A 16,810-nucleotide genomic window follows, 5' to 3' on the forward strand; every position below is an offset into this window, starting at 1 on the left:
CTGAGCAGTGGCGCGGTCAGCTAAGGGTGGAGCTGCCCGGGTCCTGGACGGCAGCCTGGCGGGGTCAAGCCCTGACTAGCAGCGCAGAGTATGGCTGTTTGGGGCCTGGGGAGCCAACTTGTCCTGCGCGGGTGCATCGGCGCCAGCAGGCTGTTATGTCCCCGTTTCCAGAGCCGCGGCTCTCAAGGCGTGGAAGACGGGGACAGGTAGGTGTCTGGCTGGGAGGGTAACTCGAACACCTGCCATGAATCGTGGTGTCACCATGGGTACGTCATAGGTGACGTCCCCTCTGTCTTGACGTGACGTGGGCGACGCGGAAGCCACAGGCCAGGATTTCTTTGCACAAGTCTTAATGAAGCCCAGCTACCATCAGTCCAGGAGCATCCTCAAATCGGATTTTGACTCTAAGACATCAAGATGATTGTCGTATACTTTGAAAGAACCTGTAGAGTACCATGAATGCATTAATATATTTCAGATCCAGTAATTTAACATTTGATTAACTCTGTAATGTCGCCCTCTAATTTTGAGCTATGTTTTGAAGTCATATGTTGCTATTTGAAAATGCCAGGTTTTGGAAGGGGAGGACGGGCTGAAGGGGCCCAGGATGTTACTCAGTGGTGGAACACTTGCCCACCGGTGCTTGGATCCCAGCACTATAAAAAATTAAAAGTTTTTTAAAAAAAGAAAATGCCAGTTTTTCATTTCTGAGTATGCTTGAAGCCTTATGGAATGGAAGCAGCTCAGTTTTCTTTCCCTCCAAGAGGCCCTGACTTGGTGGTAGAGGATCAGAGTTTGGCCTCTGGAGTGGTTTGGTCTTGTGGCTGAATCCCAGCCCTGCCTCTTCCTCCCTGTGTAACCTAGGAGGATGAATATCACTCTGACTACAGTTTTCTCAATAGCAAAATGAAGGTAATACCTTTGGGGCTGTGGGAAGATTCCAGGGATAATTCCAGGAGATAATACCTATAATGCACTATGGTGCGAAGCAATCAATCCATTTACTCGGCAAATACTTTTTAATCATCTATGTCGAGCAGTACACTACATCAGCTACTCTGCAAGCCGTGGGAAGACATAGAGCTTGTCCACAGGGAACTTGTGACTAGAAGGTTTGGAGGGGAACAATGTCAACAAGAGATAGCCATCCTCCAGGCACCAGTGACTCATGCCTGTAATTCTAGCTACTCAAGAGGCAGAGATCAGGAGGATCGCAGTTTGAAGCCAGCCTGGGCAAATAGTTCGCAAGACCCTATCTTGAAAAACCCCAACACACACACACACACAAAAAGACTGGTGGAGTGGCTGAAAAAAGAGAGAGAGAGATTGCCGTCCAAGAAGTGAAGAAAAATGCTGCCACTGAGGTTGCAAGCAGCAAGCTGGGCCCCACTGATAGAGGTGCCCTCTCTGTGAGCCATCCCCACTCACCACCTCTTGATGTCTGTTTCTCATTAGGCCACAGCCTTCCTCGAAGACCCCCAAGATCCCCAAGATTTACACCAAAACAGGAGACAAAGGTAGGATGGTGAGAGGTGGGAAAATGCAGCAAAAAACATAAGGCAGACATTATTTTAAAGTTCTTCCAGCTTCCTTATAGCTATTAGTAATTATGTGACAGATTGGAATGTGCATCACAAAAATGAGGTAAAGTGAAAAACACCCAGAATACATTAAGTGATAAAAACAAGTCCGGTACCTCCAGGGGACCACCTCTAATAAAACACGGTTGCATGGTTAAGATGGCTCCACAAGATGATGCTGGGAAAGACATGTAGGACTGGGCCAACTTGAGGGAGGATTCAAGGAAGTGAGGCTTTGTTCTGGATTGGACATGGTCAGGAAGCAGGACTAATTGTTTAATTGGATGTCTTAATAATTTTTCTTTAGACTGTGGGTAAGAGAAAGAGGTGCTAACACTGTGCTGGGTAAAGATGCAGCTGTCACTCAGATTGGCCAGAAAAGGGGATATTTGGTCATTTTCATAGTTTGGACAATATTCTGTGCTCAGATATGATTACTCACTGGCCTTGTTTTGATTTTGAATTGTCACAGATTTGTACCTTTGATGGTTTGTTGTGAAATCATTTGTGTTCAACAAACACCACAGCCTACCTGTAAGTGACAGGCCAGTACCTGGCAATACCAAAGCCTGGCTGATAGTTCTAGGCAGAAACCATTATGCAGGCTGAGTTGTGGAAGACTTTGATCTCATGTGAGATACAGTGAGATGTATATGTAATATAACACATAGGTTTTACTTCTTGAGCAGGATATTTCTTACATGATTTTAAACTAAAAGCATATAAAGGAAGCCAGGCACTGGTGGCTCACACCTATAATCCTAGCTACTTGGGAGGCAGAGATCAGGAGGATCTTGGTTCAAGGCTTGCCAGGACAAATAGTTTGAGAGACCCTATCCTGAAAATACTCAATACAAAAAAGGGCTGGTGGAGTGACTCAAATGATAGAGTGCCTGCCTAGCAAGTGTGAGGTCCTGAGTTCAAACCCCAGTACCACCAAAGGGGAAAGAAAAAAGCATATCGAGGAAGAAGTGAGAATAGTGACGGAAAGGGGGTAAGGGGGTCCTCTAGGGTGCTGGTCAAAGTCTGTTACTGAGCTGGGTGCTGATAACACAGGTGTGTTCAGTCCATAGCAATTCATGAGCTTGTACCCTTAATGATTCCAATACTTTTCTGCATCCATGTTATACTTCAGGTTGAAAAAAATCAGGAAAAAAGTAATGTGGACAACCAAACATCTTTCTTTAGGGTTTTCCAGCACTTTCACAGGAGAAAGGAGACGCAAAGATGACCAGCTGTTTGAAGCCGTGGGAACTACAGATGAATTAAGTTCAGCTATTGGGTAAGGGAGACAAGATTGGCCTTGAGGTTGAGTCTGAATGGGGCACCAGTGAATGCCATCGATGTAAAGCTGTCCCCAGTGCTGGGCCGTCCTGGAAGTTACCAACCCTGGATGATTTCTCTGCGGGAAACTCAGGCTGGTCACCTCCACAAGGCTGCAGGCACGTCTCCCTTCTCTCTCTGCCTTTGTCCTCCATCCCTGGTCCCCTCGCTTTTCAGGTGAGTGGGCGTGCCGTCCAGGTGCAGGCAGTAAGTAAAAGAGGAGAGTTAGTGTGATATACACTGTACTAAACATGGTCCCATTCATGAATGTTATTTTTAAATAAGCAAAAGTTTATAAGATTGACTCAAAGAATTAATCAAGATGGGCTTGCTGTGACAATAAATAGCTCCAAAACCTGATGATTCACAAATCAAAGGTACATTTCTTGCTTTTACTTTAAGTCTTCCATGGGTTGGCTAGATTTCTGTCCCACATGGCCTTCACTCTGGGACCCCGACTGGCAGAACTGCCTCTGTCTGGGATGATGTCAGAGGTCCTGGTGAAACTCACCCTGGTTCTTAAAGCTCCCCAGGGAGTGACAGAGCCACTTACCATGGACTTGTCTGACATTAGTGGGGTGGGAGGAGCTGTACATAATGAGAAGCATAGCACAGTCCATGTGCTCAGCACACTGTTTAGTCTCAAACCACAGTCTCAAGCACTAGGTCCTGAGATCCAGTGTGGCCCTCTTGTTACAGGGATGTTGGAGTCGGACCTGGGTTCAAATTCGGTACCACTGCCCACCAGCTGTGTGACTTTAGGAAAGTCACCTGGCCTCTCTGAAACTCAGTTTACTATTCTGTCAAATGATCATAGTAACACTGTCCATCTCTTTATTTTTGTGAGAATTAAAGAAATCTCTGTCCCCCTCCCCCAACCCAGGACAGTGCCTAGAACAAGTAATAATAAAGATAGTTTTTACTGTTAGCATTATCATGATAGCTTCTGTGTTCCTAGCTGCCGTTTCTCAACAATGAACAGACTAGGTGAGATTTTCAGGACAGTGGCAGGTGTAGATTCTTTGCCAGTAGGGAGAGACAGCAGGCCCTTGAGCAAGGAGGAGCAAGTTAGAACTTGCGGAGGGTAGGTGAGGTTCTAACATCAGCCACACAGCATTAGCATATCAGCAAGCCATCATCTGCCAGCAGGTGTGGGGTAGGAGGCCCATCAGAAGCTTCAGCTATGGGTTCTTGTTAGCCATTGACCCAATACTGTCATGTGCCAGAGCCTCAGCCCTGCCTCCACAGGGCTACAGACAGACGATAACAGCTACACGTGATGGGACCTAGTGTGGGGTAAGCACCCAGGAGGGGCCTCCCACTGGGCTGGGTCCCAGGAGCATCCCTCAGTGAGCAGATATTTCTGGATAGGGCTGCCAGGCATGGGACAGTTTGTGGTGATAGTATCCTGGCCCATACAGCCTGTCATACCATCCAGAGGGGGAGACAGACACTGGAGGATGAGTCCCATGTTTGTGTGTTTCTTTCTGATTGTAAGATAGCCGGAAAGATGCTTTGGGTTTTCCCCCACTTCTCTTTGCCTCTCTGTGCCTGGGCAGCTGACCTAACTATGTGATGAGGTGTCACTGCGATTCCCCTCTCTTCTGGCTTCAGAAGGATCCAGCCAATGGTAGGCAGCAGCAGGGGTGGGTGAGTGGGGAAGGAAGGTCAGGGATCACACATGACCCTGCTGCCCAGCTGTGGGTGGCCCTGGTGGCTCTTGGCTCCCAAGGAACGCTCTAGGCACTTCAGGACCCTCCCTGGCTTCTTCAGGCTCCTGCTCTTACCCCTCTGCCACCTACTATTAGTTCCTACAACTTTGCCTGCACCTCTGGAACTGTTGCTTCCAGAAGCTCTTCTCCAGAAATCCCTCTAATGTGCTGCTGTCTGTTCCCTGCCAGGACCCTGAGTGGTACAGGCAGGAAGTTAAGATTTCTAAGGGGACCAGAACCAGGGTCCTGACCTGTGTCTGGACAATTCATGCCTCCCCCTTCCTACCTTACCAGGAAACTCCTCCACAGCCTTCAAAGCCCCACCTCTAGCATGCTTCCTCTGAGGAGTCTTCCCTGCCCCTTAGCTGAGGCTTGGCTAGGCTTCTCTTTCTCTTTCCTTTCAGGGTACTGACCTCAGCTTGCATTCCCCTGCAGTAGTGTGGTAATGAGTCTCCCCCCTCTGCCAGACCGAGCCTGTGTCCAGCTGAATCACCAGGACCCAGCCAGGGCAGGTACTCAGAAAGGAATTGTTAGCTGGGAACGAGTATAAGAAAAAGCACTGTGAGAAACCAACACCCCTATCCAAATGGATGCATTTGGATACTGTTCTTACAAGGAAAAGGTCACCATGGCTATCTAGTTCAGTTAGTTATCTCACAGCAACATTAAATTAGAGGTAAATTCTTTCTCCTTCTTCCTCGTAGGTTTGCTATGGAGTTAATTGCAGAAAAGGACCACACACTTGCCGACGAGCTTCAGAAAGTAAGTAGCATCACTTCTCCCCAAGAAGGGGCTTTTCATCCCTGTGGCCTGATGGCCATAACAATTTGTAATCTGACCATCACTTCCTCTTTCTGTCACTTGGGGTTAGTCACTCTCCCTCCGCAAGCCTCAGTTTCTTCACCTGTGAAAATGGGGAGGAATACTCCTGCTTCATGGGTGAGGACCTCGCTTAGTGAGGGGAGTGTAAGGGCAGCTGTTCTTAGCCAGGAGGCATCTGGCAATGTCGGGCACTGAAGCTAAATAGCCCATAATGCACAGGGCAGTCTCCTTGACAAAGAATGACCAAGTCTCAAGCAGCAGTACCACCAAGCTGAGAAGCCGGCGGGCAGAGCCTCAGCTTGGGAAGCCCAGCTACCTGAGCCCTCAGTACTCATGCTTGTTAGCATTGCTGTGTGTTCCTGAAGGTGTGGGGCCTCTGACCCCAGGAAGAATGTCCAATACCCACGCAGGGATGCCACCCAGAGATGCCAGGGTATCCATCCGTACACCAAGCCAAGTCCAGAACTGGTTCAGGCTGAAACCCACCTGGCTCCTGGGAGCAGACAGACTCCCTGCTCCCAGAGCCTCTGCCCACCCCAGATATCTATAATCGCTCAGTCCCTGTCCTTTACAGTTTAGATAGCACTGTCACATTTGGTTTTTTGTTCAGATTAGAAAACCAAAGCTGTCAGTTTAGAGAAAAAGAAACCTCACAAGGGCCCAGTGTGTGGGATCAGAATTGAGACGGTTCCTCTTGACCACCCCTGGAAACTTTATGCGCACCAGGGCTTTTTCTTCCCTCAGACTCCAAGAGGGCTGTGCCAAGTCCCCTCCACAGGGCTGGATGGCCTGTGAAGACAGGATATGAAGAGTCAGATAGTGCCTTTAAATCTCAGGTCATTAAAGGTCTGACAGTCCCTCATAAGACAGCTGTCTGCATACGCTTTGCCTGGTGTTAGTGCTATTTCTGCCTGGCCTGCCACAAATAGACCTTTATTCTTGCCTCTTGCTCCCCAGATCCAGTGTACACTGCAGGATGTCGGCTCTGCCCTGGCCACGCCATGTTCCTCGGCCAGGGAGGCTCACTTAAGTAATTCTCCAAACTTGCTGGGTGCCCAGAGGGCCCTGGGTGGGAGGAGCCTCCTGGGTATCGAACCTTGGCAGGCCTGGTAGCGTGGGAAGGAAGGATCTCTGCATGGTGGAAGCCACTGGTGGGGCACCCAGCAAAAGGGACGCGGGTGTTTCCTCATGTCTTATGGGCCATGGCCTCATGGCGACTTCCTTCTGCCCCTTGACAGAGCAGGTGACCTTCAAGGCGGAGCCTATCATGGAGCTGGAGCAGTGGATTGACAAGTACTCCAGCCAACTGCCCCCTCTCACGGCTTTTATTCTGCCTGTAGGTGTTGGATGGCCTCCACCCCGGGGTTGGGGGAGGGGCTCACATAAGCCCCCCTCACTCATAGCTTCTAACAGGCACAGCAGCTGTCACCCAGCCCCCAAGTCCCTCCCCAGCTCTGCCCAGTGGTTGTGCCCCACAGGGACCCTAAAGCAGAACACTGCCTGGTAGGGGTTAGGGCCTCGATCTTAGAGGAGCCCCCTTTCTGCAGTGTGCACACCTGCTCAGCCCTGCCCAGCCAACACCTGTTTTCTCCTTTTAGTCCGGAGGCAAGAGCAGCTCAGCACTGCACTTCTGCCGGGCTGTGTGCCGCCGTGCTGAAAGACGGTAAGTGTGTAGGGCCACTGGAAATGAGGCTGAAAAGCCCCATCATAGTGGGCAGGAGACAGGCGTGGGTGGGTCAGCTCTGCACCATCCAGACTTCTTCACTCCATCCACACATTCACTGTGCCAGGAGCCAGGACAGATTGACTCCCTGGCCTCAGAGCCCTATATTGCAGAGGGCGACCAAGATAGATGACATAACTACACATCGCTTATAGGCCCAGAGTTGTCCACCTCTCTCCTGAGAGCAACAGGAAGCCAGTGATAGGTTCCAGGTCTCCTGGGGAGGTGTGACAAGAAAGGACCTGCTAGCTGCTGGACAGGCCATGTGGCTGTGGGGGACACAGGTAGAAGCTGTCAACAGCTCAGCACTCATAACCCAACTCAGAGTTGGGAACGGAAACGGAAAGGTCCCCCAGAAGCTTCCATCAGCCTTTTCAAGGAGAATGTCCTTTTACAGCGTTCTTTGGCCAGGCTGCCCTCCAGCTTACAGAGTGGAAATAGGGTCCTGGCTCCACACAACAGACAGCTAGCTGGCTCTGCCCGCCACTCTGTGTGTGTCATTTCGTAGAGTCCTTGAGAACACTCGGACACAGGTAGTGGGCACTTCCCAGGAATCAGGAAACAGGCTCAGAGGTGACATTGTGGCTGTGGTGATATGAGTGCATGTGACCCATGGCAGAGTGCATATTTGCTCCCTGGTCTACCTGGGCTCTTTCATGGCCCCACATCACAAATGTTTCATCCTTCATGAAAGGCTCGTGGGCCCAGACAGGTCCTAAGGCTTTGGCTTTAAAAGAAAGAAATCTAATTGCACAAAGCCATCCTCATCAAACAGAGCTCATAATAGCACAGCATCAAGAACAACTCAAGGCCCACCAACGGTCTGACTGATCTGGTTGGTGGGTCCTCAGTGCAGCAGACAGGCCACAGCCATAGTGATGACATAGGGGCAGACAAGCAGGTGGGACACTTCTGTGTTAAAAAGCTCCATACAAAGTGTGGGATGCCTTCAAGGCAGGCCTGACATGCATCTTCCTGGGTCACTAGCCAGTGGTATGGGTTTGGGGAGAGTGCCTCCAAGCACAGGCTATGCAGCAGGGTGACGTGCATCAAGGTCCTGACGCAGCACGGGTGCTCAGCTCCTGCAGTCACTGAAGTGTCTACACACAGACTGGCATGGACCTCCAGAGTTCAAGATTACAGGATTACAGGAATCAGGAGCTTTGGTTTGTTTGTATCTTTTTCTCCCCATGAGGTTGCACTAAGTCATAGCTTAGAACTGGTAGCACCCCAGGATTAATGGTCAGATTCCTCTTTGCAGGCTGGAGGCTGACCACCCCACCCTACCAAGGAGGATCCTAGGCCTAGGTCTAGAGCACAAAGACCAGCAGTCTACCCCACAACATCCCTGCTATCCTTGGCTAGGCCTCATGTGATATGTCCAAGGGCAGGGTTGGATGAGCCAGTGTTGATGGAGTCTCCATCTCTGGTGCTGCTCTGTTTGTATAGGTTCAGGTCAAGTAGTGTCCAGTTGGGAAATGCTAACCAGGGCATGGGCCCCAGGTTTCTGAGCATGTTGGGTCCTGCTACCTGGCCTGACCGTATATCTCCTGTCCTCCCAGTGTGGTACCTCTCGTCCAGATGGGAGAGACCGATGCCAATGTGGCCAAATTCTTAAACAGGTATGTACACAGAATGTGTCAGGTCTCTAACCTCTAAAAATCCAGGCACATTTGTGGGACATAGCAGCAGTGCCAGAGGAGCAGTGCTAGAGCTGTGCCCACTCAGTCCCGACTTCCTGTATGTTTATTAGCATTATCCATGTGCCCAATACTTTGCCAAGCTCAGGAAAGGTAGCTGTGCATTGGGCAGTCCTGTCCCTCCCACTGTGAGGTTAAGATCTGGTGGGGGACAGCTGTAGAAGCCAGAGAGAGAATTCTAAGTCACGGGGACACGGCCGTAGCAAGGATCGTTTGTGGAGGTTGGGTGCTCAGGGAAGGCCTTGTTGGGCATCTTGGTGGTGACCAACAGGGAACCTAGGAGTCCAGTCCCCTCAGCCAGTTACCCCTCCCTGAGAGGTGTGGGCAATGGTAGCCCAGCCAAGTTGAGCACAGGGGCCGTTATGCAGGTCTCAGTAGGCCAGGCCAGCCAAGAAAGACTCTCTCTGTGTCTCTATTAGCTTCCACAGCTCAACGCCTGCACTGCTGGTTTTTGCTGCAGCCTGGCCTGTGTGGCCAGTGTAAGCAAAATTGGAGCCTAGGGGCAGGAGGACCAGGGCTGTCTTGGGTATGCAGAAAGTGACTTCACAGCAACTGACTGTGAATGCTCCTCCCACTGTAATGTGGCATGGGCTTGGATGGGTCCTGACTGGTCTTCTTAGGAGGGGAGTCTCTACCACAGGCAGCTGCTGGGGGAGTCCTTGCTTCATGTAGGTTGAGCAGTTCAACCCCTCTGCACGATTCATGTTCATGGGACAAACAAGAAAGCAGCACATTTCTGCCTTCCAGGAGCATGTGGTATAGGGCAGTCCCCAGAGCAGTGGCCTCTCTGTCAAGAGAGACAGAATTGGGCTACCTGCAGTTAGGAGAAGGGGTGGGGAAGAGATCAGGGAAAGTTCTGTGGAACTGACCTCAGAGTAGGAGTGGGACAGGAAGGGCTTGAAGATACGGTGGTATGTGCTGGCTGTATAAAAGAGGAGAGTCCTTGGAGGAAGTCACACAAGGACCTGAGGGCAGGTGTGGCATCTGCTCTGTGTTCTCTCTCCCACTTTCCCTGCAGAAGGCCTCCTACCTGAGCCCCACCACTATTGGCTCAAAGGAAGAGAGAGAGAGAGACTACGGTCTGGTCACTAGAATACTGTAGCCCCGTGCTTCTCAACCAGGGCATTGGCAGTGTCTGCAGAAACTTGGTTGTCTCCACTGGGTGTTGGGGAGCTGTTGGCATCGAGCGGGTGGATTCCAGGGATGCTGCTGAGCACCCTACAACTCGCAGGACAGCCCCAGTCACAAGCAGTAATCCAGAATTTCAGCAGTGCCAAGGTCAAGGGCCTGCCTGGGGCCTCTCTACTCACAGTGTGGGCCTGGGGAGCAGCCCCAGTACTATCTGGGTTGGAATTTGACCTGCAGTCCACTCCAGTGTGGGAAGCACCAGTGCCAGCCACTGGAAGGTACAGAAAGTAGCTTTGGGAGTAGCCAGTCCTATCCTGGGAGGTAGGAGATAGGGCTCAGACAACAGACTTGTCCTGCAGGAATGCCCAACCCTCGTGCCAGAGTCAGGCTCTTGGCTCTTTCGGAGGCTGGCTTACGGTGCCACCTATCAAACCAGTGGGCTGAGTACCTGCCCTCCCTGCACAGGTTTCTGGGGCTCGGGACTCACAGTTCCTCCAGGAAGGCTAATACAGCAGGCCCCAAATGGTATTGCTCTCTTGTTTCACATCCTTTTTTTTCGCTTCTGTGTCCCCTAGACTCAGTGACTATCTCTTCACCATAGCCAGATACGCAGCCATGAAGGAGGGGACTCAAGAAAAAATATACAAGAAAAATGACCCATCGGACCAAATCTGAGACACTTTGAAATAATGGCAAGGAGGGCTTCACAAGACTCTGCATAGTGACCATGGTGACATTTGCCCTTCTAGAGTTCTGGTTCTCAAAGAGCTCAACCCTAGGGACTAGAAACAGACTGAGCCTTGCCTTACATCCTGTCACTTCCTACAAAGGATTGAGGCTCTCAGGTTTCTGCCCAGCTTTCCCAGGCTGCCTAGGTCTCGGAGGAAGTGGGGCTGCACTCAGTGTCGCAGAAAAGGTGGGCAAAGGTTGCAAAGAGAAGGAGCCACGCAGAAGAATAAAAGTGGAAAAGGTTTGAGCCATGTGGTGGTGTGTGTGTGTGTGTGTGTGTGTGTGTGTGTGTGTGTGTGTGTGTGTGGTTGTTGGGGGTGGTGAGAGAGAGAGAAAGAACCCTCTTGCCAGCTCAGGTTGTCAAGGATTTGGGATGGTGTGAGTGTGATTTACCTGTGCCAAAGGGGCTTTAAATGTCACATTTATAAAGGGGAGGCAGACAGGACTGGGAAGTTGTCACCTCTGAGCCACCCATCACTGCTAGTGTGGAGGAAGGACAGCTTCAGATTGACAGCCAAGGCCTCAGCAGCACTGGCCTTGGATTTCTGTGTGGCTTGGAGAATCCCCTTAACAGGAAGGGAGGCCCTGGAGACCAACGCCTCCCCACTCAGTTGGGATGAGTGGAGGTGTAAGGTGGAGCCATCTAGCCAGAGAAAGTAAGGTCTTGAGGTCGCAGCAAGGCTGACACTGATGGGACTGCTCTCTCTGATGTTGCACATGGCTGGTTTATACCGCTGAAAGCCACACCAGGGCTGTGTTTTATTCCACTTGTCACCACTGCCGCCTCCCACTATGAAATGACACCAGTGCCAGCTGTGTCCTTGGGAAGAGGGATATTTATGAAGGGCGGAGAGGCAACCCTGAGAAGCTAAGGGTTCCATGCTGCTAATTGCAGATGGTGACTACAGAGGGGCAGGCTCAAATCACCATTAGGGCTGAGCCGCATTTACTTATCCAGCGGCTGAATAGCAGGAGGCTCCCTGCTAGGCGCAGGAGGCTGATCACTTCAGCCATCTTCTTGGCTGACAAGTCAGCAAATAATAGGTCTCAGCCACAGGTATCTTCTTGCCCTCTCTCATCACCTTGCCAGCTACTTCTGCAGGCAGGGCAGGTGCATTTGCATATCTGGGTTCTTTGGTGGTGGGCAGACTGCAGGGGCCCTCTGCAGCCCTGGGCAAAGCAAGTGAATTGCAGATGCCCAGGAGGGAGAAATAGACTCTAAGAGGAGGCCATAGGCAAGCCAGGTGCTCAGTGTGTGCAAGCAGGACCTGAAACGGGGAGGGCATGCTCACGGTCTGAAGGGCTTAACTACTGTGCAACTTCTAGCCTGGCTGGAAGCAGACAGACCCAGAGTTTGCAGCAATCACTTAGTTCTGCCCAGACCTCCAGGTCTTCCTCCAGGGCAGGATGTACACAATAAAGCAGCAGCCCACACCCTTTGCCATGGGAAAGTTCAGAGAAGCACTTTTGCCCTCACCTCTGGATCCATCTTCCTCCACCAGCAAAATTCTTCCCCAGAGAGCATCCAGGTGCAGGACTGGCATTTCTCGGTGTACTGCTGATCTGGGAAGAACAGAAAGCTTGCATGGGCGCCCCAGAGGGCAGGCTGTGAGAAACAGCTGCTCTTCTGCCCTGCTTTCTGAAGCCATAGGGGAGCCCCAGGCAAAAGGAAAAATGTGTCCCCAGAGAAACACTAATCAAAATATCAGCCCATATTTTAGAATAAAAGTTTAGTCACCTAAACTTTTACAGTCAAAACACAAGATTAGAACATCTGATAACCAATGGCTTCCATTGCATTTGTAGTAATGTGGGGTTACAAAACAGAGCAGTTGGTGTCTATTAAAATCGTAGTTTCTGGTTTATAATAGATCTTTTTTTTGTATGTGTATAATTTTGAGAATATTGCATGAAAAAAATGGAAAATGTTGCATGAAAGCCGCCCCCCCGCCATATTGCCATTTTGGGGCAATAGTGGTGTTTGAACTCAAGGCCTTGTGCTTGCCTGGCAAGTGCCCTACCACTTGAGTCACCTCCAGCCAGGAGCTCCTTATCTTGATTACTGAGTTTTTGGCACTCCCTGTACCTTTTACAACCAAAATCATGCCTCCCCCACTTCCTCCTGGTCCAGATTGGGCTCCCTGGAGCAGTTTCAGCATTATTACCAAAGATGAACCCCCGAAAGTGGTTCCAGCAAGCACAACCTGAAATAGGTGCTCCACACACTTGATCTCATCTGAACCCACAGCAGCCCTAGGAGGAAGGGGGCTCTGTTCCGCAGGTGGAGAAACTGAGGCTCAGAGCATTGGCCTACGAATTGGCCTATGACTCCTGGCCCCGTGCTCCTCACTTCCACTCCACTGCTGCTTGACAGTCATTTTAATCACGACCTAGGCTGCAGTGAACAACGCCAGACACTAATAAATCCTGCTGTCGCATTTCTCAGCCTAGTTTTCCTTACTGATATTTCATGGCTATTGTTAATGTGCATTTTTCACTGAGTAATTTCCACAGCCCGAACTTGTAACACATCCCAATGACAAACGTCCCCAGTTCCGAGTCCCCCGTCAGCTGCAATGTCACCCTTGCCTCCTCCACGACACCTTCCGACAGCCCATCCAGTTTTATGATCGTCCTGTCCCAGCGATCACTACTGAACCTTTAAGAATCCAGACGCATTTCAAGTTTAATTGAATAAAATTCTTTGTATAATAAATTCCCCACGAATTGCTACATAAATCAGTGCCTGGAAGGATTTGTGGCTCATCCTTCCTCCAGATGGGGCTTGAGAATCTCACTAGCGGTACTGAGCCCAAGCTGGCCCTTTCTTGATCGCTGAGAGGAATAAATGTGCCATTGCAGTCCAGCTGGGATGCTGATTCACTTGACTTGGCTCTGCTTCTCTTCTCTGAGAATCCCTTGTAGAAGATTGTGTTTAAGTCCAAGTAGAACAAGGCATGGGCAAGTTGGGGGTTCAGAAATTTTGGGGGGGTGTCCCTTGTGTTCACTTGCTGCGCAGAATCAGAAACTTCTAAAGCCCTCACGTGTGATGTTTGGAATTCTGATGGAAGGTCCATGCACACTCCCCCTAGAGAGACGTGCACACGTGTTGGCAAGTTTGCAGACAGTCTTGGAAGTCTATGGAACCCCAAGATAAGAATCCCATGCAAGCTGGGCATGATGGCCCATCCCTGTGGTCCCAGCTACTCAGGAGGTTGAGGCAAGGGAATCACTTCAGCCTGGCAACATAGTAAGACCTCATCTCAGAAAACAACCTATACAACACCCTCTTTGAGGAGCTAACTGAGGCTCCATGGGGCTGCCTTCTCCAGCAGCCTCTTTTGGGAAGTTTGTATGTCCTCAGCCTTGAAGTATAAGAAGAAATTCTTGGGGCTGACAGGGAGGTCACTGGGTGACTTTGAAGCTTGTAAACTGTGGAGGGCTGTGAATGACCTCAAGCGCACAGTTCAGGGCACTGGCCTCAGCAGACCCAGGTTTGAGACCAGTCTGCCACTTCCTAGCTTTGGGACTGGGCAAGTCATTCCATGTTCCTCAGACTTGCTTCTTCTTTTATAAGTAAGAATAATCAATAGTCTCCACCCCATCGGAAGTGCTTAACAAAGTGATAGTTAGCAAGATTTAGCACCTCTTAGCAAATACTAGCTGCTATAATTTGAATTCAAATTCCAGGTTGGCCACTTGTTAACTGAGTCACCTTGAACAGCTTTAACCACTCTGAACCTTTTTTTTTTTCCTGAAATAGGATCTTATTATGTAGCCCAGGCTGACCTCACACTCAGGATTCTCCTGCCTCTGCTTTCCGTGGTCTGGGATTATAGGTGAATGCCCCACAGCTGGCAGTCTTCATCTTTTATAACTGGGAATAATAACGTCAGCTTCCAAAGGATAAATCCATGGGCCTGGATCATGGTACCAGCTTAAAAAAAAAATAATAGCTATTTTTGTGTTTTCTCCTTTCCAAAGCACTTTCTAACAGCTGGGGCCAGGTGAGGCAGCCTCTAGTTTGTTAAACATCCTGCATGGGTGGGGAAATGCCATGCATGCTAGATATCCCATGGGTGGCCTCCAGAGGGGCTGGCTCCACTCGGCCAGTGACAGCACTCTAGGAAAACTGCCAGTGAAAGACAGTCACTTGGTCACTCTGAGAACAATGAGAGTAGAATGGGATCTTAGCGACCTTTGCCCCCATTTTGTGGATGGGGACACTGAGGCCCAGGCAGGAGGACTTAATAAGCGGATATTGATAATATCCACAAGGGGAGCACTGGTTATGTCCAGGAATATTTCACTTGCTATGGTTCATTTAGTTCTTTCAACTGCCCATGAAGGTGGAGCTGTTAATATTGTCACCCCCAATTTACAGATGAGAGATCCAAAGCCTGGAGAGGAAAACATGGTTTTCTGAGATCATACAGCTCTAGGAGGTGAAGCCAGGCTTTGAATTGGGGTGCTCTGCTGAGCACCAGAAGTAGCATTTACTCATTGACTGTGAGCTCACTGGTGCCAGTGTGTGTGGGGGGAAGCTCTTCCTTCTCCTCCCTCCCACCCTCCCTTCCTTTCTTCCTATTTCCTTTCTTGTTTCCCAAGTAGCTGGTGCACACTGCTGTCCCTGGCAATGCCACAACCCCACATACACTTTTAATGTGTCATTTTATTTCTCAGAACCCTACAAGGCATATACAGTTATCCTGCCATTTGAGAGGTGGGAGACTGAGGCTTAGAGGGGTCAGTTGAAGTCACTTGTTCAAAGCCACGTATGCCTACTGGGTTGATAATGATATCATCATAGGCCAATGGCAGTTTGTGAGCTCTTTGTACATGGGAAACTTTTTGTGTTGTTTTTGTTTTGATTTTTTGAGATAGAATCATGCTGGGTAACCCAGGGTGGCCTTGAACTCAAGATCCTTCAGCCTCAGCCCCCTGAGTACTGGGACTATAGGCATGCACCACTACACCCTTCCCACATGCAGTTTTTAAAACTGACATAGCTAAACCCTTGGAGAGCACCTGCCTTGTGCACTTGGCATGATTCCTGCAACAGCACCACCAAGCAGACATTAATTAGCCTCTTTGTGCCATAAACTCAGAATTGGAGGTGCAGGGAAATGACACTTTGGCTGGCGTTACTTAGCAAGAAGCCAGACTGGGGTTTGATCTGGCATCTGTCCACCTCTAGCCTGTTCTTACCACAGTGACCCCACTGCCCAGGTCTTTTTGTGAGCAGCAGAGAAGCCTGGACAAGGACCTTGGCCTTCAGATTCCCCTGGGGTGGCTGCCTGGGACATTCAGCAATGAGAGTGTAGTTGACAACTAAGTCTCCTGGGGAGGACAGTGTGCGATAAATTCAGGAGGCCCTGGTTGCCACAAGCAGCCATGTCAAGGGAAATTAAGAAGCAGGTGCCAATTCAGGGTGGCATGGAAAACAGACCAAATAAATGGCACAAAGGCATCTCGCTGATTCAGGACCCAGCGGGGCGCAAAGTGACCTCTGTCCCCACACCAGCCGCACTATAACACTGCCCAGTGGCTGCTCTCAGGGCACAGGTCCTTCAGCCCTCGTGCTGGCCATCTGCAATGCCCACGCCCCTCCCCAGCTAGCAGGTGCCTTTATTTACGATCACCTTGGAAGGGTCGAGCAGACATATGTTGCTAAGGGTCGTTTATTCTTGTTTGTAAAATTTATGGCTTCACCTCGATTACACACTGTCAAAACGGGAAAGATCGGCCCCAAAGCCTCTTGCTGCATGACTGCTTCAGACGTGCGTACATCTGTTAACTCCGTAGGAGCTGTAGAGGGAAATAAGGCTCGCTATAACTCAAAAGCTCGCTGTCCCGCCACGAGGTGTGAGCAGCAGGCCTTGAGAAAAGACATCAGGACACGCACATGGGAAAGGAGGGGGGGTGGCAGCTGTGGGTGGCCCCAACCCTCCCCCAGCTGGGCCATGGGCTGTCAAGGTGCTCTGAGCTGGGGATGGGGAGAAGGCTGTGCATGGATGGCACATGGGCGTCCAGCTGCAAGGCCCCAGCAGCTGGAGAGGGTTTTGAGCCTACAGCTCTGTACATGGCGACAAG

At 50.3% G+C, this 16,810-nt stretch overlaps 1 protein-coding gene across 2 annotated transcripts; it reads left to right on the forward strand.

Moving 5' to 3' along the window:
- The first annotated feature begins 25 nt into the window (after positions 1-25).
- On the forward strand, positions 26-10,964 carry Mmab (metabolism of cobalamin associated B). 2 transcript variants are annotated; one of them, XM_020169982.2, is made up of 9 exons: positions 29-206; positions 1,456-1,517; positions 2,769-2,862; positions 5,320-5,377; positions 6,395-6,467; positions 6,676-6,773; positions 7,036-7,100; positions 8,723-8,782; positions 10,564-10,964. In XM_020169982.2, the coding sequence occupies exons 1-9, from the start codon at positions 91-93 to the stop codon at positions 10,661-10,663; spliced, it is 726 nt and encodes a 241-aa protein (XP_020025571.1). In that variant the 5' UTR covers positions 29-90; the 3' UTR covers positions 10,664-10,964. The 2 variants fall into 2 exon arrangements, with proteins under 2 accessions (XP_073917483.1, XP_020025571.1); XM_074061382.1 differs by lacking the exon at positions 8,723-8,782 and having other exon boundaries at positions 26-206.
- Positions 10,965-16,810: the final 5,846 nt, after the last annotated feature.

Source organism: Castor canadensis, chromosome 18 (assembly GCF_047511655.1).
Source record: "Castor canadensis chromosome 18, mCasCan1.hap1v2, whole genome shotgun sequence".
Taxonomy (NCBI): domain Eukaryota; kingdom Metazoa; phylum Chordata; class Mammalia; order Rodentia; family Castoridae; genus Castor; species Castor canadensis.